Here is a 27,844-nt window from a genome sequence, read left to right on the forward strand (position 1 = left end):
GGAGAAAACTGCCGCTCCAGGTGAGTGCACTGTGCAATCAATGTCCTCTCAGAATCAAATGGGTGCCGGCAATGCACGAAGAAAAAATTGAAGAGGAGATATGGACAGCCGCATACCAAAAAAAACCTTGAAAAGGTAGACTTTAATGGTAAAAGGAAAAAAGCACTACAAATACAGCTAGCAGTGGGGTGTATAGCTGACGCGTTTCGCACTGGGGTTCAGTGCTTAGTCATAGCTAGGACTAAGCACTGAACTCCAGTGCGAAACGCTTCAGCTATACACCCCACTGCTTGCTGTGTTTTGTAGTGCTTTTTTCCTTTTACCATTAAAGTCTACCTTTTCAAGGTTTTTTTGATATGCGGCTGTCCATATCTCCTCTTCAAGTTATGTGCGTAGCCAGGATGGAGGAGTTCCTCCGTAATTCAGGCATTTGTTATTCCATCTAGTTCCTTTTGAAGGAAGGATGGGTGGGAGGGGGACCTTGGCCAGCATGATGGTTGCTGGTAGAAAATCAGGGCCCTTTAGGCTGACATTCAGAATTTTTGTCAATGTCAAGGCACAAATACCAAATTGTTAGCACAACACAAAAGGTGTGAATCCCCCCTAAGCATATACTGTACATCTTTAACACACATACACAAAATACACACTTTAATGCAAGGTACTTCTAACACAAACATGAACCCATTCTATCTTAGACTTTGCATGAACTGTTTGGGATGTATTTTAAGCCTTTATAAACCTTCCTAATATGGATTTTAATAGGGTCTGCTCCAGTGGTTTCTTATGTTTATGTGACCCACAGACAAATCAATTACCTGCTCATTTTACCCAAATGGCTATTAGAAATTCACAAATGTGGAGAAACGGCACCTTCTTAGTATGTCAGTTTGTGGCAAGTGCCTGCAAAGTGAAGGGAGATTTAATGCAAATCCTAATGTTTTTCAATTTAATGCATGATGGTATCTGACATTCCGGAAAAGAATCAATAAAGTACATCAAATGGAAAAGAGTGGTAATAGTTTTCCATTTAATCTGTTTGTGCACAAGTTTTTATATATTTATATATATTTATTGGCTTCCAACCAATCTTACCAGCTGATGGAAGAAACAGGTCAACGCCGGAATTCGGTCTGCTTCCCGACACTGATGATTTTGCATGCTCGGTGATGCAGGCACGTGCTGGAGGGGGTGGTGGAGGAGGGGGCTGTGAGGGAGGGGGGCTGTCAAATGCTTCGTCACCTGTGTGTGGATAGAGTTTGTGCATCTTTTAGCTTCATTAACAATATTAAGCACATCTAAAGCTGTGACTTCTGCAATAAATCAAAAACTATATTCCATGACGGCAATAAACAAGTACAAGAAACACTGTGTCTGGAGACTGAGATGTCAAATACAGATTCCATTTCACAAAATACAAACTACTAAGCCTGAACGTGCACAAAAAGCTATGCAATTATGAACCTAGGGCTTCAATTTATTTTTATTGGGACAAGAGTCATCTGATTTATTTCTTCATATTTCCTTTGCTTACAAGGACAAAACTATAGAAAATTACAATTTACAATACATGTACAAAACACTTATTTTATCTGACATATAAGAAGTGTGTGACCACATTTCTGGACGTAGGGACATATATGGCCAGTACTATAAGCATGGCCATACACATAAGGAGGATGTCACACAAAAGGCTCTATTTTGGCTCAACCATACTGCAGTTTCTACATATAAGGGCATACAGTATGTAATTATGTAGGGAGACAGTCAACGTTGAAGGGAATCTGGCAGTTTGCAGAGTTTTAACTAGTCTGCTCTGACCTCTATAGATAAAAGCAAAGCTAAGCTGTCTCATTGCTATAATGTTCACTACAGAATGTACAGAATCATCTAACGTGCACAAAATAGTAAAAGCACATAATGGAGGGATTAAAAAAAAAACAAAAAAAAACATTACTAGGCATACGAAAGAAAACTGCTACATGACACCCAGCCATAACAAACACGGTTACCATTATCACACAATGCAAGGAAAAGAAGCACTGAAAACAAAACAAGTCAGCAAAATCCTACACAAAGGGACTAAAGCGATAGAAAACACTTAAGAAGCAGAGCAAGTCCTACTTTCAGCTGTCAGGAGTCCTTAGAGTAATGTTATCTAATCTCATTGTATTGCTGCAGTTGTGGCTTACAAAAAAGAGGATATAATTTTCCGTGAATCTAGCAGCAAAGAAATAGGGAACCTGTTGCCAGATTTAATGCTTAAGTGATGTGACACATGTGAACATTGTACAGGTGCGATAAGGAAAAAAAAAAGACGTTTCTTAAATTCAGCAGTCAAGAGAAAGTAAAAAAGGAGGAAAGCTGTAAAAAGGCATAACGATTCAGTAGCTCAAGCTGTTTAATAAAATGCTGAAGTTAGAAGAGATGAAGGCATGTTGGTGCTGTCAGCTATTTGACCACTTACAGAGAAACTTTTTTGTAATTATTCCCAGCAGGAGTGAAGAATGCTTGTTGGCAGCACAGCAGAATGATATGTTAAAGAAAACCTTGTTTGAAATATATTTTTTTTAAATTCTGGACAAAGGGCAAAGAGAATGGACATAAAATGAAAGCTTGCTAGTTTATCCCCTATAATCTGGCTGGTCATCCTACAGGAAAACTCAAAGATGGCTGTTTGACTAAGCAGCTATTGACAGTGTTATGCTAGAACCAGGGTAGGTGTAAATTTAAAGAATATCTAAACCCATTTTTGTTTTCATTTTGAATAGGGTAGGGAATGGTTAAACCCCAAAAGTTTTTGTTTGCCATCTGTATGCCATTGAGATTTTCATTTAATGTCATTATACACAAGTAGGAGGGTATTTCTCCAAAGTAAGATAGTTGTCAGATTTTTAGGCTATTCTGGCGACAACTCAAAATGTTAGATCTGCCTTCAATTTCTGTTCCAGTGGCAAAGATCACCTGTACAAATAAACATTTGACTGTCATTTAAGTGCATCTAAAACCAAAATTTCCAAGTGTTTGCCAAATCTATACCAGCAACAATATAGTTTGTTGCAAATGTTTATGCGATTAGCTTTACAGCATGTTGCTACTTCGAATTCAGTGTTAAAGGTTAAAGCGTTAACCTCCAGCTAATAAAGGGTCTGGAGGATATTAGTTATGAAGAAAGGCTGCGAGCACTGAACTTATTCTCTCTGGAGAAGAGGCGCTTGAGAGGGGATATGATTTACATTTACAAACATCACTAGAAATACCTGGCTGATCCTGCTTGGTTCTGTCCTCCCCCCTGTAAACTGACCACAATTCATTATGGCTGCTGAGCCCCGACACCGTAGTCAGTTTACGTGCCTCAGTCATCCACAGCTCTCCTCAGTCCTCCTCTCCCCACCTATCAGCTTGTGACAGTACCTGCCCCTGCCCTCCTGCTGCTGAAATAACTTTAGCATTTTAAGGCAATCCCCTGTGCTTAGATAATGCAATGTCTCCAGTGTATATGCTTTATAAAAAAAATGCCTCTGTATACCTTATCTCTAAGCACTGTTCTGCGCTCACGTGACCGGCCGCCTCTCTCCTCCCAACTGATGTCAGCAGGGGATTGTCAGCCCCTCCCGATGTAGGTGTCAGATCGTGAGAGGCGGCCGATCACCTGAGCGCTACTCAGAAATAAGGTATACAGAGGCATTTTTTAACCACTTCCATACAGGGCACGTATACACCTTCCCGCCCAAGCCAATTTTCAGCTTTCAGCACTGTCGCACTTTGAATGGCAATTGCGCGGTCGTGCTACACTGTACCCAAACAAAATTGGCGTCCTTTTTTCCCCACAAATAGAGCTTTCTTTTGGTGGTATTTGATCACCTCTGCGATTTTTTTTTTTTGCGCAACAACTAAAAAAGACTGGAAATTTTGAAAAAAAAATTACGTTTTTATTTTTTTCTGTAAATTTTTTTGTAAATAAGTAAGTTTTCTCTTTCAATTATGGGCACTGATATGGCGGCACTGATGGGCACAGATGAGATGGCACTGATGGACATCGATGAGGTAGTACTGACGGGCACAGATGAGGTGGTACTGATTGGCGGCGCTGGTATGCGGCACTGATGGGCGCTGATATGCGGCACTGATGGGCGCTCATAGGCGGCACTGATGGGCGCTCATAGGCGGCACTGATGGGCACTCATAGGCGGCACTGATGGGCACACATAGGCGGCACTGATGGGCACACATAGGCGGCACTGATGGGCACACATAGGCGGCACTGATGGGCACACATAGGCGGCACAGATGGGCACTGTGGGGTGGCACAGATGGGCACTGTGGGGTGGCACTGATGACACTGTGGGGCGGCACTGATGACACTGTGGGGCGGCACTGATGGACACTGTGGGGCGGCACTGATGGACACTGTGGGGCGGCACTGATGGACACTGTGGGGCGGCACTGATGGACACTGTGGGGCGGCACTGATGGACACTGTGGGGCGGCACTGATGGACACTGTGGGGCGGCACTGTTTTCCTTTTGTTGCCAGTCAGTGCCCATTTGTGGGCACTGATTGGCATCTTTATTTTTTTTTCCAGACTTATTTTTTTTTCAAACTTTTTTTTTGCCCCGTTTTTTTTTCTTCCTGCCCTTCCCTGGTGGTCCAGGGTGGGCTTCCCTGGTGGTCCATGTGGCGATCCGAGGGGGGGCTGCGCTGATAAACAATCAGCGCGATCCCCCCCTGTCAGGAGAGCCGCCGATCGGCTCTCCTCTACTCGCGTCTATCAGCCGTGATTCGACACGGCTGATCACGTGGTAAAGAGTCTCCGTGAGAGACTCTTTACCGAGATCGGTGTTGCGGGGTGTCAGACTGACACCCCGCAACAACGATCGCCGCGATGCGCGCCCCCGGGGGCGCGCAGCGGCTCAGAATCCTGAGGACGTCATATGACGTCCAGTCAGGATTCTACAACCACTTTGCCGACGTCAATTTGTCATTGGCGGGCGGCAAGTGGTTAAAGAAAGCATATACACTAGAGACATTGCATTATTTAACACAGGGGATTGCCTGAAAATGCTATGGTGGGTTTACAACCACTTTAAGGTTTTATAGTGGATATACATGGTAGTGGAATACGTACTGGAAATTAACAAATTGGCAAAAAAATTATATAAATTGCTATATAGGCATTTGCCAACAGCAATATTATTGTGAAATAAATGGAGGCCTCAGCATATGCCTACAGTACTGGGAGGCAAAGCATTTGAAAACAAACTGCTTCCTGGCGAAAAAATGATAAATCGTTACCGCTTCTTGGTGAAAAATTATAAACCAAAACACCCTTCGTCTCTGGCCCTGGACATTACACCATGTCTATGCAAAATTACAAATTCCTGTAAAATCAATAAAGGTTCAATTCAGCAAAGATTGAAGGTGGCGTGGAGTTTTAGATCATCAAATAGCCTTGATGAAGAGGGGAATCTATACTCATATCAATTATTGTTGGTGGACAAGGTCTAAAATAAGCTTTCCCTGCAGATCTGCAAGTGTATATTGGCACCTGAAATATTAAATCATTAGAAAACTGCAAAGGTTTAGTATGTATTAATGTACATTGTGCAGCATCATTGGACTATTTTCTAGAGCAAAGTAACACCAACAATGCAGCAGCAACCATCCTGCAGGCCCAATACAAAGTGTAGACTAATCTGACAGTAGTGGGCATGCCGTACAGAGAGAATTAGGAGGGTCTATATCCTACAGCTTACAACAAAATGTGAAGATAGATGTGGCAAATGTTTATTTACACATCTTTATTTGCTCAGTGCTGGAAAGATTATTTGCCCAAATTCATTACCTGATAGAACATCAAAATAATGTGGCCTGCATAAGAGAATTTGTATGTACAAGCTTTTATGCCTAGTTAAATGATTATATATATATATATATATATATATAAATAGAAAGAAAGAGCAAAAGGTTAACACTAAAACACATCAATTTCCTTTTAGGAAATCTGAAAAACCTTAGACTACTGCTTTATTGATGGAAACCGAAAACCTTTCCCTTATTTTCAACCTCTCAGTTCAATCAGAATTAGGCTGTGTGCAAAAAATGTATATTAAATAAAGAGAATATGGCATGAACTTGGGTGAATACACTTTTCCAAAAACGTTGTGCATGCCAAGAAAAAATATTTTTTTTTTAGCCTGCATTTACGTATCTTGCTAATTGGATGTTTTTATTGAATTATCTGGATATGATCATCATGCAAGGTTAGATTACAAGTGATAGTCTCTTCCAAGCTGCTTCTGCTAATTAACATTAACATTTGTTTGCAGCTAAAAGAATTAAGAAGCTGGCTGAGAAACACGTTAATGTGGATTTTATGTTTCAACTTACTGAAAGTTGATTTGGAAGAGATAGGAAGATCCATAGAGCCTAAGTGAAAGCAAAAGCTCACATGTTAAATGCATATTGAATATCAAAATGTTTATAATAACCAGTGTCAAAGCTGTTGCTGTGCCCTGGCACCCTTGTCATCCTAAATTCTGTAGACAATCATATTAAAATTTTTGCTGAACTGCATCATCCAACGCTGCATCCTCTCTGCAGTCCAGAATGCAGTTGTCACAACACAAATTAACATTACATGGAGCAGGCTGTGTGATAAAGCTGCTCGTCTTGTAAAAAAAACTCACTACCATTGACTGAGACCTATATCTTGGGCAGCCCCCGATTAGCACTGTGCATACTACTAAGAGAAACCTTAATACTACTAGAAAAGTGTGCTGACAAATACCCTCTCCCACTCAATACTGCAATGACAGTGGGGTTCAATACTCCCTATTACCACCCAAGCAGGCAGTGTCAGTCCTAGACTATATCTATGTACTCCCACAAGCGCAAGGGATCTTAGGAATTTTACTATGGGAGCAAAAGCCTCTGTCACCATGAGAGAACGTAGAATGCCCTGAAGTCCCTTCTTACCTGAAAGATCAGATTCTGACAATAAAGGGGCTGAAATATGGAGATATCTTTTGGACATATTGGAACATTATTTTTAATACATTAAGGAGGCAAAAGTATGTTTCATGTTATAAAACTGTCTGCGTGCCATTGGACTTTAAAAATAACCTTAACATAAATAGCAAAGATTTGCTAACTTTTAGCCAATATCTGTAAGTGCTAAATGTGCCTAAGCAGCACCCTGAAAGATTTACCTTTTGTCTTAAATGCCCTCTGAAATAGAGCAGTGTCCTTTCTGGCATGCAAGTGTGCTTACAGCTTTATAGCAGTATATTTTGAGTGATACCTAAGGCACTGCTGCCTGTTACTGCTAGTGTTACAAGATTTGAAATGTGAGATTTGGGTCTGTTTTTTTAAACAAAATAAGGATGTGTCTATTTCAGTTTCAATATATCTGAATGGATGTAAATGAATGTTGTCCATTTAGGTCGATTCTGTCATATGTCAGTTATTAGGCAAGAAATATTTTTTGTTTTTACTTTTGTCCCCTATGATTGGTTCCTTCAATTAAAAAAATAAAAAAAATTAAAAATATATGCAAAAACAGATATAAACTGAACGGAGATGTAAACTGAAGACAGGTGTGCATATGGATGAAACCTGAAACTGTATTCATCATTTTTTTCTTGGCAAACCAGTGTGAAAGGACCCTCTTATTCAATTTTTTAGATTTACCTTCAACTATGTAGTGCAAGGGCCTGCCTGAATTCTTACAAATTGAAAGGGTTTAGGTTTGACTTCGTAGTATATTATTTTGGTAAATCTACACAAAAATTGTATCTTGTATGGCCAGCCTAAAGCCAGGTACACACTAATAGTTTTTGCTTGGTTGAACAAAAAAAATGACAGCTCTGGTCGGAGCCGCTGTACTAACAATGCAAGGTTAGTTCAGCAATCTCCCCCGCTGAGCCTTTGTGTTCCAACAGGGGGAGAGCTGATCGGGTGTCGTTCAGATGCTCGTTTTCTACCATTCTCATCAAACATACACACGGAGCGAATGTTGGCCGTTATTTTTTTTTTTTTTAACTGCCCGTAGTTGCCCAACATTTGACCTGTGTGTAACCGGCTTTAGGGAGACCGCACAAGACCCAGGTGTAAATTGACTGTACAATCTGCCTTAGATGTACCATCAACTTTGTAGTACAAGAGCATATCTGCCTCATGCATATCTCATTTCTGGTAAATCTACAGGAGATTTTACAGTCAGGTTGTAAATTGTACAGCATTTAATTTTATCAGCAGTAAAATAGGTCCTTATATGGTCAACTATGTTTAGTACAGATGGAGGTGCTGGCCTTAATACACCCAGAAAAAAACAAGTTCAATAAAAGCACAGGTTACATATTTAAGATGTAATTTTCACAACAGGCTGTGCATTCATGTAAGCATTTAAAAAACGCGAGTTAGAAAAGACACCTGCTTTTTTATTTCAGTAAATGATATGCATACTTAGATCTGGAGGCTTCAGCTTTTTCAACTCTGATGTGTCGTGGGTTCCATTTGTCAAACACTGTCCATTTTCACATAACCTGTAAATTAAACAAAAAAAAAATCAAATATTTAATGAAAATAAATAAATGCCAGAAAATGTAATTTCCAACATAGTGGAAAACTACCAAAAGGCAGACACAGCTGGAAGGGATTCCCCCATCCACCTTGAATGTGTTAATCGGAAATCGGGTTAGTTTTTTTTGTTGGAGACATCTATGACCAGCTTTTGGTTTCAAAAGTTTAACAACCTCAATACCAGCATGTTATACCCATTCCTTGCCAGGCCCCTTTTAATTTTTCCGTGCTCTGATATTTTGACTGAAAATTACTTTGTCATGCAGCCCTGTACCCAAATTAAACGGATATAATTTATGAGCAACATAAGAACTTTTTATATATTTGTTTACAATATAAATGAAAAACAATAAAAAGAAAAAATGTTTTCCCTACTTTCAGTTATTAAAACAGATTACATAATGCCAGGACACCCCCCAAAATTACACATTTTGCCACAATTTGTTTTAAGAAACATGCTAGTATTGAAGTTAAGGTGTGCTTAACTTTTTAAAGTCACCCACTGAAATAAATGCAATTCTATAATCTTACCCAAACATTGGTGGTAGGTGTCACTTTAAAACACCCCACTTGAACAAAGCCTTTTTTCCACAGCCTTCTCTGTGCTGCAGCCTTTTCTCATCTTCAATCAGCATGTGATCATCTTTCTGCCCCTTCCACTGTTATTAGAGGAAGTGGACAACTCTCAAATGTAAACAGTTGTAATGTTTACATTTGTGATCACTGTGGTGGACCGTAAGAGTCGGTTCACACTAGGGCGACACGACTTCCAGCGCGATTTTCAGAGGCGACTCCGACACGACTTGAGCATGAACCACAGGGCGATCTGGGGCGATTTACAACACGACTTGAAGTCGTCTCCAGGACAGGAGACTTTCCAGTGGCCAATAAAACAACAATTAGCTCTAGGAGAGGGAGGGGGGCAGGAGGGGTTTGCCTGAGAAATGTATGTTATCTTCCTGGAAAGTCGCTTCAAGACAGTGACCCGACTTCTGAGGCGACTTCCATTGAAATCAATGGGTACAAATCGCCTACAAGTCGGATTGAAGTAGTACAGGAACCTTTTCTGAAGTCGGATCGCCTTGAGTCATGTGTATTAACACCGCTCCCATTCACTTCCTTTGTTTTTCTCTACAGCGCGACTTGGGACGACTTGAGGCGACATTAAGTCGGATCGCAAGTCGCCCCAGTGTGAACCGGCTCCAAATGTGATCACAAGGCACAGAGCCACTTACCAATGGTAACCACACAGACCTTTTTAAATAATAATAAGCGTTCCCCCTACCAACCCTGTTATTACAATTGGCGATCTGGAAATTACTAGGTTTTCGGTAACATTAAATGACACTCTAAAAGTTTCATGAATAATTTGTGATATAAAAAAGAAAAAAAAGAAATACACCATTAAAAAAAAAAAACAACAACAAATGATATATATGAACAACATATGATTGTAGAGCCACTGTCAAGTTTTAATTGCTTCCCTCCTGTGTTGTGTCCTCATCCTCCTTTTTTGCCCTTTAACCATTATGACCAAGACAATTATGGGAAATCCAAAATGATACTTTTGGATACTTTTGTCACCAGTACAGTAGATGAGGGTAAACCTTCCAATGGAATCACCTATACAAAGGACAACTGCCCAAGTAAAAAAAAATTCCACTAACTTAGAGATTTTCTTATTTTCATTTATTGAAGGGAAATATACCCTAAAGGGACACACAGTGTAAGAAATAAACTGGCAGAGTTTAAAACCTTTAACCTAATCAAAACTGAAAGAAAATGTTTTGGGCAACATGCTTTAAATGTCAGCAGTACAACCTCCAAGGCTATGTACTTTGGCCCATATGACTGGTGTAATTCCTGAATGTCCAAATCAGATGTTCAGCATAACAATGTTAACAAGCTGCTCTGTCAGGTATGAAGATTAATGCAATGTAAAATAGACTTACAGTGCTCGTTCTGATCTAAGCCACACAGAAAAAAAAAAAAAAAAATCACATAAATCATACTTGAATTGGGGAAATCTCTTGATAGGCTGATCAGATGATACTTGCGCTTCTTTTATCACCAAGTACAGAAAGGACAATGAGGCATAAAGTAATATTCACTAATGAATTTTTTATTAAATCAAAAGACACTTGCAAAACAAAATAAGCCCCCGTTCACACTGTTGTGAATTGACAGTTCCAAGTCACATGACAAGTCGCAAGCCTTTTTCAGCAATGAAACTGTTCATATTGCCACGATTAATGTTGCAGCGATTATGAAAAAGGTTCCTGCACTACTTTTTGATGATTTAATTCTGACTTGCATAGACTTCTGGTAAATGAAGTCGCAAGACACAAAATCATCAGTGCATATCACACTGATGTGCGGCTTTGAAAACACTCTGAAGTAGCGGGACGTCAAAGCCGCACCAGTGCAAACCAGGGACAAAAACAAGAAACAAATGAATATCACTGTGCAATCAACACTAGAAACAAGGGGATTTCATACTTCTTGAGAAAAGGTCCAATATTAAAATCTGCAAAGTTGGACAGTTAAAAAGCAGCAGAAACAAACGATGTTTAAACTAGAGTTTATTAAAAATGGAAGAAAACTCAACTTTGAGTTTACTGAAAAGTTGGGGTATATATATATATACACACATATATATATATATATATATATATATATATATATATATATATATATATATATATGAAAAAAGTTGACAAGACCTTTCTGCCAGAACAGATTACCACAACTGTTTTTGCAGAAAAGCTTGTAAGGTTGATTTAGGCTCCATGCATCTGGTCCAGCTTTAATTCGGAAAAAAACTTTTAAAAAATGAAACCGATAAAAATGCACCATAGATTTTATAGTCTTATCAAATCCGTTGGATGCTCTGGGTAATATTTAAGCAAACTCTGAACACACAATGCCAACTCAGGTTACCTTAGTATACAAGTTACCTTCTCCTGAATGCAACTAAGTACATTTGAAAAGGGAAAATGGACAGGAGAATACAGGGAGAATTACAGCATGCGGTTATATATATATATATATATATATATATATATATATATATATATATATATATATATATATATATATATATATATATATATATATATATACACATACATATATATACACATACATACATACACACACACACACATACACACACACACACCCACATATATATATATATATATATATATATATATTATATATAGCTATGCAATTCTACTCTAAAAAGGGAACTCTGAAAGCTGTGCCCCCCCCCAAAAAAAGCAAAGGACAAGGGACTAGTCAGCAGTATTGACTGTGGTCACCCTGCAGCTTATAACTTTCTCTGTTAGAAAATTACCAAGTCTTGTCCTGTACTGTGTGCCTCTGTGTGGGGGCGGCATAAAATTGAACACCTTTTAAACTTAATGTTCAATTGGGCAGTCTGACCAAAACTGAGGTTCCCAGAGCACATGGGAAGATCAAACTTGTAATCTCTGTAAAAGTAACCTTTTTTTTCTCTTAATGAGCAAAAATTGAACTTTTCACATGAAAGATAGCATTGTGTATACATTGAAATCGATCTTACCTAGAGAAAGGCTTTATACTATGGCAGTGAAGAGGCAATGGACGCGAATGTAGAGGATGGGAAGTTGGGATTTTGTATTCACTATCATCATCTTCTGTTGAATTCCTTATTTTATCAGACAGAGAATGCAACAGTAAAGGACACCTAGAGAAAGGAAAAAAGAGATCCAGTTAAAGTCAGCTCACCCTGATGATACTGCTTTAATGGTATGTCCACAAAGCCTGCATAAAACCCAAGCAATTTTTACTCCAAGCATTGCTGCTCTGTACCAGTTTACTACTACTTTTGTTTGGCAGTGTGGGAATCTGGGAACCCCAGCTTGTGATGCAGGAAAGCTAATCCCCAAAAATACTCACTAGGGCCACCTATTTCAATTTTACCGAGGATTTAGAAAGCAAAATGAAAGGATATTATAGTGCACATGTTTCAGCAAGTACATGGTCATGCAATCCCCCTTTTTTTTTATAGCAAGGGAAAGGGACCTGATGACACCATGCACTTTGGTCGCTTCTTGATGTGATCAGTTTTGATCAAAGCATTGGTCTTGCAGTTTTGTTTTATTTAAGCTGATGGGATTTATGCTATGGAGTGTCATTAATGGCAGCTTCCTTGACTGTAAAGAATAGGAGGGTTTAGTTCTGCTTTAACTACTGCGTTCACAACTCTGCTATATTAACCATTTAACTACAAATAGGAATTGAAGCATTAATGTAGGAACATTTGTTGGCCCATTACAAAAGTAGTATACAATATAAACTAGACTTAAATGATGGTCCAAACTATTAGTTAAATAACGTTATATGTACCGCAACTATCTTCAAGCACAAATATTGATTTCAAGTACCACAAGATGTAGCAGTGCATTTGAATTTCTTTTATGTATAGTATATGCACAAAATATATGCATTAAAAAGTTTAACTTCAATATAAAGGAATACTAATGGAGTGGTTTTCTTCCATTTACTGGCTCACAGGTAATGGGCTTTAATAACCAGAAGAGAGATACAAAATACATTTGTGTATAATATTACATGGTTTAGAAGAGTGGATTGCAAGATCAACCTTTAAGGCCCCCCAAAAGTACACCTTTTCAGTTTTCTGCAGAGACTTGCATGTCTTTGTGCCATTACTAATGATAGTGGAACATTAGGTAACCTCTAAGCAATTTATGTGTTCGTTTTCACAATACACTTCCTTCGGTGAGAGGTTCGGATTGTGTATATCTGTCTGGGCAAGTGATGTATTGTTTATATTTTTTACTTTTGTGCATTTATGTTACTGCTACACACCGGAGTTTATTGTTAGTCTTGGTTCCAGTTTCATAAAGTGACAGCACAACAGCAATGATTAAACTAGGGGAAAAATTAAGCCATTAAGCTCTCTCTAAATCCACTGGAGATTTTTTACCTCAATGCTGGAGATGGTCACATTGGCGTTCTCTCTCCCTGCTTAAAATCTCCCAAACACAACCATAGAAAATATAAAGCAGAGCTTCTGACCCCTTCCTACTACATGCAAACCCAAATACGTTGCAGAAAGTTTGACTAGCGTTACACCTCAACTCCCCCACAATCCCCAGAAAGAATAGATATGCCAACCATAAAAAGCAATCAGACTGTACTGAATTGTTCAAAGCTGTTCGTTTAACATGTTTCAGGCACTGAAAGCTAGGGGAGGATGGGGTATTCAGTCAGTTTAGAGGAACAAAGCAATGAGCATATCTCACCAATTGTGTACCTTTTAGCAATCCTTATGCAATATTGCATCAGTTGTATTTTGGGTTAAAAACCCCAACACACAATAAAAAGTATAGAAAATAAAAAAGTTGAAGACCATAAAAAATGAATCTATAGCCAACCCCTACATCTGGAAATGAGCTACAGTACAATGTAGGCAATATTTTAAGTTTTTAAAATAATGAAATATCAGCACCAACAAAAGTAGACAGGTGGCTACTGGGAAAATTGTTTCAATGGCAAAACCGAATGGAGACTAATGGAAGGGCAAGTACATTTTATCTCCACTCTCTGTTAATAGATACAATAGAGCATTTTTACAGACTTGGTCCTTAAAACTGTATAGTGAAGTTCTAAATACAGAGTAGCTTGACATACTAAAGAAAAAAAGTACAGCAAAAAGCATTATTGATTTTTTTCCCCCCAGCATTACAGGAAAAAGATGTTCCATTTACAGTACTTCTTCTGGTACTAAAAGAAATAGCATGTTAATGTTTCCATTTCTCAGTGGTGTTACACTATTGTAAAAATGACTATCCCATTCTAAGGTCAGGAGAAATGTGCAAATACCTGGTTATACAAGTGTCCAACTGCATAGTGATTAAAAATAAGTCAAGTTTGTATTATGGAAAAATAAATATGTAAGGGTTCTTCTAGATCTCTAAAGGTGGCTGATTTTCTGCCTGCTTTTTATTAGAGGTTTGCCATTTCCGTTAAGCAACAGATCTGATTCAGAGGATAAAATTAAACCACAATTGGTTCTGACATTTCAACTGCAGCTGCATAACCAATTCTATTGGGCAGAGAAGAACAGAGTAAATACAATATCTTATGTAGATAGATTATGCCAGCAGAATTGTATTAAGGCGGTAGTGGATGGGAGATTCAAAAAAAACGGTCATTTTTAAAACGTTAAGGAATGAATATCATGATGTTCAGAGGGGTGTAAAATGGAGTTTAATAATAATAGGAGCGAGACATATGATCACCAGAGGTAAAATGAATTGGAGACTCGCAGAGAGGTAATTCACACAGCAAGTAGGTTTTAGGGCTTCCTGCCTGGGCTTATTGGTCAGCGTGAAAGCAAAACATGAAGATTACCCCATATGGATAAGGACCCGAGTCCAAAACGAACAGCCAGCAAAAAACGTTATTAAAGCCGAGGACTTGGGGGGTGTTTAATTCTGACAGGTACCGGATCCCACTTCTGCTCTGGCAATTGGAAGCCAAAGTCCCCATAATCCCCCCCCCCGCAGTCTTCTGGGACAAGTCCCAGAAGACTGCAGGACCATTTACAATGCGCACCTGACTGTGAGCCTACATTTAAGATCCTGGCACCAAAAACAGAAGATGAGAGGTAAAAAACGGCTGGAGTGAGCTGGATTGTGGGAAAAGCGTTTTTTTTTTATAATTGACAATTTTTATTGGATGTCAACATACATCATACAATGGTTTAAAACAAACAAAATAACAAAACAAAGAAATAAAAGGGAATTAGTCACCAGCAGCTCTGGAATGGGCACAAAGGATTACGTATTACAAAATTAACACACAAACCACAAACATGGATCAACAAGGAAAAGCACTGCGAATCAGACAGAGGTAGCGCTAAAGTAATTACAGCACAGGCTTCTCCCACAAAATAGGCCATCAATAGGGTCCGCGATTTACATTTGCGTGTCCCGCTATTCCAAAAAAAAAAGAAGAGAAGAGCAAAAGAAAGAAGAAAGAAAAATGAAAGGGGGGGGGGGGGGGATAAGAGCAAGGTTAAGGGTATAAGAAAGTCCCAAACAGAAGCGAGTGGCTGTTTTATTAAAAGTCAGTAGCTAGTTTTTGTAGTTGCTGACTTAAGTTTTAGACAGGAGACTGGGGCTCCTCTTTAAGCCAACTGGTTAGTAAATAGACCTCACTGGGTCTACTTTAGAGCTGCAGACATGTTACCTCACAACCTGTTTGCATCTTTTTACAGCAACCCATTAATGCAGGGGAAAAATAATTTTACCCAAGGTGGTAGAGCAAAGAGTAGTCAATGATTAACCCCCTGCAACCCGCTATAAACTTTCCACTGCCCTCATGAACCACAGAATCCTATGTGGGAGATATACTCCACCCACAACTGACAGGGGCTGTCACTATACACATTTTACACACACTGTATATATATATATATATATATATATATATATATATATATATATATATATATATATATATATATATATATATATATACATACACATACACACATATACATATACACATACATACATACATATACACACACAGTATCTCATAAAAGTGAGTACACCACATTTTTTAAAATATATTATATCCATTCATGTGACAACACTGAAGAAGAAATTACACGTTGCTACAATGCAAAGTAGTGAGTGTACAGCTTGTATAACAGTGTAAATTTGCTGTCCCTTCAAAATAACACAGCCATTAATGTCTAAACCGCTGGCAACAAAAGTGAGTACACCCCTAAATGAAAATGTCCAAGTGGGGCCCAATTAGCCATTTTCCCTCTTTGGTGTCATGTATCACCAGGCAAATGGATGTTGCTTCCGCTAGTGGGGCTGGCGTGTGTTCCACCGCCATGGTGTTTGTAAACCGAAGTGTCCGGAACCAGGTCATGTGGTCTGATGAGACAAGATAAACTTGTTTGGTTCAGATGGTGTCAAGCATGGTGGTGGGAGGGTCATGGCCTGGGGCTGCATGAGTGTTGCCAGCACTGGGGAGCTACAGTTCATTGAGGGAACCAAGAATGCCAACATGTACTGTGACATATTGAAGCAGAGCATGATCCCCTCCCTTCAGAGACCGGGCTGCAGGGCAGTATTCCAACATGAGAAAGACCCCAAACACATCTCCAAGACGACCAATGCCTTGCTAAAGAAGCTGAGGGTAAAGTTGATGGACTGGCCAAACATGTCTCCAGACCTAAACCCTATTGAGCATCTGTGTGGCATGCTCAAATGGAAGCTGAAGGAGGGCAAGGTCTCCAACATCCACCAGCTCTATGATGATGTCATGGAGGAGTGGAAGAGGACTCCAGTGGCAACCTGTGAAGCTCTGGTGAACTCCATGCCCAAGAGAGTTAAGACAGTGCTGGAAAATAATGGTGGACCACACACTGACACTTTGGGCCCAATTTGAACATTTTCACTTAGGGGTGTACTCACTTTTGTTGCCAGCAGTTTAGACATTAATTGCTGTGTGTTAGGTTATTTTGAGAGGACAGCAAACTTACACTGTTTTAATAAGCTGTGCACATTACATTGTAGAAAAGTGTAATTTCTTCAGTGTTGTCACATGAAAAGATACAATAAAATATTTACAAACATGTGAGGGGTGGACTCACTTTTATCAGATACTGTATATACACACACATACACAATCCACACGTATCACTTAAATTCCAAATTACATTGTAATGGCATGCGATTGGATTAACATACAAAGTGCCAATGGATTTGGAGACTCTCTAAAAGCCAATTGATAAGATGAATCCAGAATGAAAATAATCTGTTACAGCAGATACTAAGAATTTGTAAAAATAAGCCGCTATCATTTGGAAGGTTATGCCGCGTACACACAATCGGAAATTCAGACAAGAAAAGTTTGATATGAGCTTTTGGTTGGAAATTCCGACCGTGTGTAGGCTCCATCTGACTTTCTCTGTCCGAATTTCCGACAGCAAAAGTTTGAGAGCTGGTTCTCAATTTTTCCAGCAAGAGAAGTTCTCGTCTGAAAATTCTGATCGTCTGTATGCAATTCCGACGCGCAAATAAACATGCATGCTTAGAATCAATTTGACGCATGCTCTGAATCATTGAACTTATTTGTTCTTGGCTCATTGTAGTGTTGTACATCACCACATTTTTGACTGTTGGAATTGTGCGACTGTGTGTATGCAACACAAGTTTGAGCCAACATTCCGTTGGAAAAAAATCCACGGTTTTCTTGAAGAAATTTCCGATCGCATGTATGCGGCATTAGAGATTGACAGCATTCAGCTTAAAATATACTAAGCATGTTCACAGGGTGTGACCTTTGTTCACTTCTATGAATATGTGTTACTTCAGAGACAGGTCTGCTCATCAGAGAATAGAAAAAGATGTAAAGTGTTCAGCTATTACCTGTATTCATCAAAGACCACCAATAATGATGGTTAACACAGTGCACCCATAAAAGTCTGCCCTCCCCCCAGGGATTTTTTTTTCAAAAGTACTTGATTATGACTCCAAAAGGCAGCTACAATCTTGTTAGTACTACTAAAATTTAAAAACCGCAAAACTCTCAAGTGAACATAACATTGACTTTAATGAAGGAAAAAAAAAAAGAAAAAAACAATGATATTTTCTACTGCTCCAAATTAGACAGCTGAGAAGTTCAGTAGAGGAGTAATGAAAATATCAGCACTGTGTCTGCTAATACAAACACTCGCCCTGCTGTATTATTAACACCAGTCTAAGGGGGTTTGTGGACATAAAGATGCTTGTATAATGGCACTCCTATATATTAGCTTTCTTTTCGCACAACTGCAAACATTCTTTCCTCCACTGTATTACTGTACTAGGAACACATGTTTGCTAATACTATATTTAATACTATAAATTCCCATGTGAACATAACATTTCAGAAATGAATAAGTCAATTTGAGATTTTCTAGTGTTATGCACAAGACAGCTGCAGAGCGCAATAGTGGAGGAGTAATGGAAATATCAGTACTGCTCGTCTACAAAAACAATGCTTTCTTTGCTGCATTATTCTCACCAGCTTCCGGTGTTTGTAAATTTATAGATTTTATAAAAAAAAAATTGCAGATCAAATTTAATGCACAGACTCTAATAATCTGAAATCTTTAAAAAAAACAGACATTTATCTGATAATAAATAAGCATCTTACAATAGTACTGTTCCCAATTAATGATTTTAAATTAGACTTTTAGCACCTTTTAACTTTGACAAGTAGTTTCACTATTAAAACATTTGCTTGATGCTTTTAATATGTTATTTCATGCCGCACTGAATAAATTAATCTAACTCAGGCTATTATAACACGCAAAAATAGATCCACTTTATCTATTGGTCAAAACCTACAGCTCTCATCTGAGAGCCACTTCAACACTGTGCTTTACTTTTCTTTAGAAGCATTTTAATATGTGTGGTATACATTTTTATTGATATATGCAGGATTAAAGAAAAACAAAATGCATGCCAAGGCTAAGTTTACACTTACAGTTGGGAGATGGTAAAACAATGACAGCCCCTTTAAGGTTCAAAGGCAGTCAGACAGGGGGTGTAAACTTGATAGGGCTGAGATGGTTTGCTGCATGGCTTGCAAGATTTATACCCCCTTTAGATTAGCCAAGTTAAAAGGGGTTGCATTTAGAGGTCAGTACTGCCTGTTGAATGGGGCCCCATCAAGTAAATGGGGATATGCCATAACTGCCCTGTAACTGCGTGCACTGCTGTGGCGTGGGGTTTCAGGGGTTAAAACAGGTGGTGAGGAGGCAACATTACTTCCAAACACCCTCTGAAATACGGTCCACCAGAGGGAAAAGCCAACGTAAACAAGTACTTACTGAATGAACTGTGCCTTAGGTTGAAAAAAGCATAATAAAACTGTATACATTTTATATTTAGGAAAAAAAAAAACATGTCTGTACCAGAGTGCCACTGCCAACTAAATCCATAAAATACAGTAGCTATGAATACATACCCAGTTATTTTGGTTGCAATGTGCAGAATCCATGTAGAGTGAGAACGCTCTAAGTTCAACATAACCAAGTTAATTAATAGGGCCAATTACTAGCAACCAGAACAGAGAAACACAGTTTTTAAGCATAAGCAGTCTTTCGGGACCGATACTGTGTTTGCAACAGCTACAATTCATAAGCAAACAAGAACACACATTTTTAAGCTCTGCATGTAATTGGCTGTAAAACACAATGCTCGTGGATGCCTGTATTACAACAATTCGAAAGACAATCACTTAAAACACTAACAGTATAGCAATTACTGAATTTGTATTGTGCTTTAGTGAGACAAGCCAAATCTTATATCTTTCCTTTAGGCGTTTATTAACACACCTTACATTGCGCCTAAAGAGCTAGGGGAGTTCTGCATCTTTATTTTCATTCACTATTCCTGTGAAGCATAAAAAAAAAAAAAAAAAAACATTTTCTGCATTTTGGTGCAGTTTACAGCAAGCACATATTCAAGGTTGAATGGTGCAACAAGTCAAATGCACAAGCCTGTCCTGTGGAAAACGCATACAGAACAGGCATGGAAAAACTCAAAGCATGAAAAATGTACCTAAAAAGGCAAATAAACTTATGGAGAAGTGAATCTGAACAGTGATGCCCCAGCTTTCCTAATCAACATCATCGTGATTGTTTTTTCATATAAAAGGTGTATGTCTGGGCAAAAAAAATAGGCAGTACATCTCTGAAATATGTGAAACTTTACCCACACCCTTGTTCCATTTGTGTTTCTAGCACCGCATTTAAAGTGCCAGTGCAATAATATCGATGGATTATGTGGACATGACCAGATTGGTATTGTTCATAGCACCAACATTCCAATTAGAAGGTTTCAATGGATAAAAGTATAGGTATGGGACTTTTTAGGTGCTTAATCAGATAGTACATGGAAATTTTATAAAAGCAATTTTATTTAAAAACACGATTGTGTTAAAAGCATTTGTACAAAGTTGAATATCGTTACTCAAATACATAGGGCAAAGAGTATTTTAGTCAGTCACCAATTGTGCAAGTTCCCCCACTTAAAGAGATGAGAGGCCTGTAATTGTCATCATAGGTATACCTCAACTGTGGAAAATAAGTATTTGGTCACCTACAAACAAGCAAGATTTCTGGCTCTCACAGAGCTGTATCTTCTTCAAGAGGCCCCTCTGTCCTCCACTCATTATCTGTATTAATGGCACCTGTTTGAACTTGTTATCAGTATAAAAGACACCTGTCCACAACCTCAGTCACACTCCAAACTCCACTATGTTGAGGACCAAAGAGCTGTCGAAGGACACCAGAAATAAAATTGTAGACCTGCACCAGGCTGGAAAGACTGAATCTGCAATAGGCAAGCAGCTTGGTGTGAAGAAATCAACTGTGGGAGCAATAATTATAAAATGGAAGACATACAAGACCACTGATAATCTTCATCGATCTGGGGCTCCACCCAAGATCTCAGAACCACACGGGGGGACCTAGTGAATGACCTGCAGAGATCTGGGACCAACGTAACAAAGACTACCATCAGTAACACACTACGCCGCCAGGAACTCAGATCCTGCAGTGCCAGACGTGTCCCCCTGCTTAAGCCAGTACATGTCTGGGCCCATCTGAGGTTTGCTAGAGAGCATTTGGATGATCCAGAAGAGGATTGGGAGAATGTTATATGGTCAGATGAAACCAAAGTAGAACTATTTGGTAGAAACACAACTCGTCGTGCTTGGAGGAGAGAGAATGCTGAGTTGTAACCAAAGAACACCATACCTACTGCGAAGCATGGGGGTGGCAACATCATGCTTTGGGGCTGTTTCTCTGCAAAGGGAACAGGACGACTGATCAGTGTACATGAAAGAATGAATGGGGCCATGTATCGTGAGATTTTGAGTGCAAACCTCCTCCCATCAGCAAGGGCATTGAAGATGAAACGTGGCTGGGTCTTTCAGCATGACAATGATCCCAAACACACCGCCCGGGCAATGAAGGAGTGGCTTTGTAAGAAGCATTTCGAAGGTCCTGGAGTGGCCTAGCCAGTCTCCAGATCTCAATCCCATAGAAAACCTTTGGAGGGAGTTGAAAGTCTGTGTTGCCCAGCGACAGCCTTAAACATCACTGCTCTAGAGGAGATCTGCATGGAGGAATGGGCCAACATACAAGCAACAGTGTGTGACAACCTTGTGAAGACTTACAGAAAACGTATGACCTCGGTCATTGCCAACAAAGGATATATAACAAAGTATTTAGATGAACTTTTGATATTGACCAAATACTTATTTTCCACCATAATTTGCAAATAAATTCTTTCCAAATCAGACAATGTGATTGTCTGGATTTGTTTCCACAGTTTGTCTCTCATAGTTGAGGTATACCTATGATGACAATTACAGGCCTCTCTCATCTTTTTAAATGGGAGAACTTGTACAATTGGTGGCTGACTAAATACTTTTTTGCCCCACTGTAGTAGAGCTGAAAAACAAATTTGAAGCAGAAAGAAGTCTGTCCACATAGGCCAAATGTACCAAACATCGACGGATATGCTCTAGAGACCGGATCTCAGAATGAGATAACTGAAGCCCATGTTATTAATTTATTTTGCGTTTTTATTCATTCCAAATTATTTTACTTACTTTGCAGAGATCCACTTTAATTTTTAGGTTAAATACATGTTTATTAACACATTTTCAAAGTAGTATAGAAAGAAAAAACAAATTCACTTGGAAATTATATATACGACTTAACATTGAAAAACACGCATGAATGGTTGTCAGTCAACATTGATGTCCAAATAGAGGCAAGTTAATCAATATAGAATTACTGATATGTGAATAGGGATGTCCTCAGATAGCCATCCAGGTATAGGATCAAAGGTGTGGGTGATATCTACACTATCAGCTCAGTTAAGGATATAAATAATCTATGCAATGTCAAGTGACACAGCTAAACAATGAATGATAACACTCAGAGGAAAAATAGAGAGGGGGAGAACAAAAAGAAAGAAGAGAAGAGGGGCAGAAGAGGGAGAGAATAGTGTATACTGGATACCAGTCCTCCTGATTAATATCACAAAATGTCAGAGCTTATTGTTTGAGCTTATTCCTCAGAAGTTGAGTAGCGCATCCAGATGTACCATAGGGTGGTACATTTTTCCCCCTGAGTATCCAGTTCTTTAGACTGCATTTCCTCCATTAACATAGTGTTGTTGATTATGTCCACCCAAAAAGGAAAAATCTTGAGAGGCTTGATTTCTGAGATTTGACCGAGCGCGGTAAGATAGATAATAGGACAGGTGTCTGAAGATGCAGGGAAAATGTGGTTAATAGAAACCGGGGCACAGTACCATCTGGAAAGCAGTTTATATTTTTCTCCTGAATGTGTAACAGGAGATCGAGAACTTTGAGTGAAGAGAAATGCAGTGTGCCAATCTCCGGCAGGGATCTCAAACCCCAGCTCCCTGGAACATAGTTTAGTGTGTATATAGGAAGTATGCTAATAGTGTGGGTCAGTATTGATTTATATACCATTGACAGAGTGTGGCAGGAAACCTTTGAGAGATGACACAAAATGCTCAAATTCCATGCACTAGACCTGATCCAAATAAAGACTTACAGTAGGTGGATAAAAGGAGTCTCGTTAACCAGTTCAGGGGAAGCTGTTGCTTACCCGACATCCGGTAATGCTGGATTATCAGAAAGCGGAGTGGACTTGTGTCAGAGTAGAGCGAAAAATATCCTCTCTGGCGATACCAAACCTGGAGTGAAGCTAAAGTTAAGGGGGAACGTGTAAGAAGAGAGCGGTATGAATCATGGTAATCCCTGAGCAATGCTCAACAAATCCACAAGGGACATATCTTGTTTGACCATGACAAAGGCCTTCACTAATGCACAGGGAAACCACAAACAATTGGGATATAACCAAAGAGCCATGATATACCTCAGTCAGGAAGACCTGTCCCTCCTTTCGATTTAAGCGAACAGAGTAGTTTATGTGTTGGTCTAGACTAGAGCAACTACAGCAACAGATATCCAAATCCTGGGAGAGCGGAGGGTACAAAAAAAATGCAGAGGGTAATACAATTGATATGGTCTAAAACAGGCATAACAGCTTGGGCAGAATCTCCATTTTTAATATGCTGATACAACCAAACCATGGAATTTGAATTTGAAGCTCCACTGAGAAAAGTTAAAGCATTCAGCCTGCAAATGTATACTGCTACCTTCAGGCTTCACTGTTCATCTGTAGTGCCATCTATTTCAGATACAGATGTCCAGTAAAAATAAAAAAATTAAACTAGAAAAAAAGTAAAAAAAATAATGTTCTTGCACATTTGACAACCAATAATAGAAACGAATGTAAGGTTTTTCATTAAACAGTGTACTAAATACAAAAATATTTTCGGAAAATTTGGTATAAACGTTTGGGTGTGCAAATTGATTAATATCATTGATAAGTTAATTGACAGTGCTGCAAATTTTGGCCTGGGCATTACAGCTTTAAGAGCCTCTGGTCATGAAAAGGCTAACCAAAAATCAAGATGAGTTTTTTTTTTTTTGTGGGTGTCTGTTTTTTGAAAATAAGTGGTTACTGAAACTGTATAGAATAGGCAGTCACATAACCTTAGCAACTCCACTGTGTAAGGCTGCACACCTGAGCATTTTCAGCTCTTAAAACGCCCGAAAAATGCCCAACAAGCAAAATCCCATTTATTTTAATGCCACCTGAAGCAAAACGCCTGAAAAACGCCTTAAGCTCAAAAAAGAACATGAGCTTCTTTGGGGCAGATTACAGGCATTTTTCTGCTTTTTACATTGGTGACCTGTAAAAAATTGCAGCAAAACCGCACGACTTTGAAACGCTCAGGTGTGAATGCAGTTTAAACAATTACAAAAAGACAAAACCCATCACCAGCATGGACAACTCAAAATTCAGCATATTATGAATTTTATTTATTATATACACACACACACACACACACACACACACACTGCAACCTATCCTGTAAAAGCGGAGCTTGGTTTTGCCCTTTATTGACCCCCAAAGCAATGGGCTGACTTGGTGATCTACAATGCCTTGAAAAAGTATTCATACCCTTTGAAATGTTCTACATTTTGCAATTTTACAACCAAAAACGTGAATGTATTTTATTGGGATTTTATGTGATAGACCAACACAAAGTGCCACATAATTGTGAAGTGGAAGGAAAATGATAAAAAGTGTGGAAAAAAATCAAGAGATGGTGCTGCGCTCCAATAGCATAGAATGGTGTAATTGGTCAAATGTATAAATAACCAAAATAGTATAATTGATAAATGAATGTGCGAATATGCAAATAGACTGACTGAAAGATAAAAAATCGCTATAAATGCCAAGATAAGGTTCATCCAAAGGTGTACTAAATTAATGGGCAAACAGTGCAGATAAAGTGACTCAGGTGCATAAATAAAATCACAACGCAAAGATAATAGTATATGCAGTCGCAGGATGGGGTTATGCTCGAATCAAAAATAAATGACTGGACATAACGATATACAATGATGGACGAATAAAATAGTGAACTGAATAAGAGTGCAAATACATACAAATAGGTGACTGTATAATGTAAGTAAAATCACATCATATAAATGGTGGATGGAACCGCAAGATTGTCCAATTGTTACAAAGTGTAAATGGTGCAACTGCGACCCAGTCCAAGAGGTGAAGAAATTGCAAGGTGCAAGTAGAGTGCTGGGTGCAGAAATAGAATCGCAACATAAAGATAATATATGCAGTCGCAGAGGAAATCGCAGGATGGTGTTCTGCTCCCATCAACATGAATGACTGAACATAACTGATATACACCAATGATGGATGATGCAACTGTGACTCAGTCCAAGAGTTAATGCAATTTAATCAAAAGAAATTGCAAAGTGCAAGTGAAGTGCTGGGTGCTAAATTAAATGATCAGGTGGCAAGGTGACTTGGTGAATCTTCGGTGTATGGTGACACCTGAAAGTGTGCTAGTAAATTACCTTACGGGTGCAAGGTAAGCAGCATTCAATAAAACCAATGGAATCACTCGGGGGTAGAGGGGATAACTCCTATCCATCCTTCCAGTAGCGTGGCGCATAGGGGGTTAAGGCTTACTTCCAGGCTGGGTGGTCAGCAAGGTAAGACAGCTCCAAAGTGTGTCACCAGGCAGGGTAGCGAAAACAAGTATTGTGTGCATTTGTATTCAGCCCCCCTGAGTCAATACTTTTTAGAACTACATTATGCTGCAATTACAGCTGCAAGTCTTTTGGGTATGTCTCTACCAGCTTTGCACATCTAGAAAATGAAAATTTTGCCCATTCTACTTTGCAAGATAGTTTAAGCTCTGTCAGCGTCTGAACAGCAATTTTTAAGTCTTGCCACAGATTCTGATTTGATTTATGTCTGGACTTTGACTGGGCCATTCTAACACATGAATATGCTTTGATCTAAAGTTCTAAACCATTCCATTTCAGCTCTGACTGTATGTTTAGGGTCGTTGTCCTGCTGGAAGGTGAACCTCTGCCACAGCCTCAAGTCTTTTGCAGACTCTAAAGGCTTTCTTCCAAGATTGCCCTGTATTTGGCTCCATTCATCTTCCTATCAACTCTGAACAGCTTCCCTGTCCCCGCTGAAGAAAATCATCCCCACAACATGATTCTGCCACCACCAAGTTTCATGGTGGGAAGGGTTTTCAGTACACATAGCATTGGTCAATAAGTTCAAATTTGGTCTTATCTGACCAGAGCACCTTCTTTCACATGCCTACTGTGTCCCCCACATGGCTTCTCACAAAACTGCGAACAAGAATTCTTATGGATTTCTTTCTTAACCACTTCCTACCCGGGTGGTGGTTCAGTTATCCTGACTGGACGTCATATGACGTCTTTCAGGATAACAGTTGGCACCAGGGGCATGCAGCGTGGCAATCGGTGGTGCGGCATGTCAGTCTGACATACCGCAACACTGATCTCGGTAAAGATTCTCCGACTACTTCACTATGTGATTAGCGGTGTCCAATTACAACTGATCACGGTGTAAACAGGAAGAGACGTGAGTAGGGAGACAATCAGCGGCTATCCTGATGAGGGGGTGGGGCTGCCCTCATTGATTATCAGTGCAGCCCCCCCCCCAGGCATGCCACCCCATGACCACCAGGGATGCTCATCAGTGCCGCCCATTAGTGACGGCCATCAGTGCCACCCATGAGTACCACCTTTTAGCACCCATTAGTGTCACCTATCACTGCCCAACAGTGCCACCTAGGAGTGCCCATCAGTGCTGCATATCAGTGCAACCTATGAGTGCCCATCAGTGCTGCATATCAGTGCCACCTATCAGTGCCCATCAGTGCTGCATATCAGTGCCACCTATCAGTGCCCATCAGTTCCACCTCAAATGAAACCTCCATTTGTGGGAACAAAATCATAAAAATTGGTTTGGGTACGGTGCTGCATGCACCGTAATTGTCATTGAAAGTGCGACAGCGCTAAAAGCTGATAATTGGCTTGGGCAGGAAGGAGGGAAGTGCCCGGTATTGAAGTGGTTAAATGGCTTTCTTGCCAATCCTCTATAAAGGCCAAATTTATGGCGTGCACAACTAATAGTTGTCCTGTGGACAGATTCTCCCACCTAAGCTGTGGATCTTTGCAGCTCCTCCAAAGTTACCCTGGGCCTCTTGGGTGCTTCTCTGATTAATGCTTTACTTGCCTGGCCTGTTCGTTTAGGTGGACAGCGACGTCTTGTTAGGTTTGCAGTTGTGCCATACGCTTTCCATTTTCAGATGATGGATTAAACAGTGCTCCGTGAGATGTTCAAAACTTGGGATTTTTTTAATTAACCCAATCCTGTTTTAAACTTCTCCACAAATATATCCCTGACCTGTCTGGTGTGTTCCTTGGCCTTTATGATGCAGTTTGTTCACTAAGGTTCTCTTACAAACCTGAGGGGTTCACAGAACAGCTGTATTTATACGGAGATAAAATTGCACACAGGTGGCCTCTATTTACCAATTAGGTGACTTCTGAAGGCAATTGGTTCTACTACATTTTATAGTTAGGGTTATCACAGTAAAAAAGGGGCTTAATACAAATGCACGCCACACTAATCAGATATTTGTAATAAATTTGGAAAACCATTTATCATTTTCCTGTCACTGCACAATTATTTGCCACTTTGTCT

General features: G+C 39.4%; 1 protein-coding gene across 4 annotated transcripts in view; it reads right to left on the bottom strand.

Moving 5' to 3' along the window:
• Window positions 1-27,844, bottom strand: part of CBLB (Cbl proto-oncogene B) — a 241,730-nt gene that overhangs the window by 31,952 nt on the left and 181,934 nt on the right. For 3 of the 4 annotated variants that reach the window (XM_040336632.1, XM_040336631.1, XM_040336634.1), the window contains 3 exons: window positions 12,170-12,313; window positions 8,467-8,546; window positions 1,096-1,242 (listed from right to left, as the gene is read on the bottom strand). In XM_040336632.1, coding sequence (XP_040192566.1) covers window positions 1,096-1,242; window positions 8,467-8,546; window positions 12,170-12,313 — 371 coding nt within the window. The remainder of the gene's footprint in view (window positions 1-1,095; window positions 1,243-8,466; window positions 8,547-12,169; window positions 12,314-27,844) is intronic. The other variant, XM_040336633.1, reaches the window with a different exon arrangement.

The sequence above is a fragment of the Rana temporaria genome, chromosome 2 (genome assembly GCF_905171775.1).
Source record: "Rana temporaria chromosome 2, aRanTem1.1, whole genome shotgun sequence".
Taxonomy (NCBI): Eukaryota; Metazoa; Chordata; class Amphibia; order Anura; family Ranidae; genus Rana; species Rana temporaria.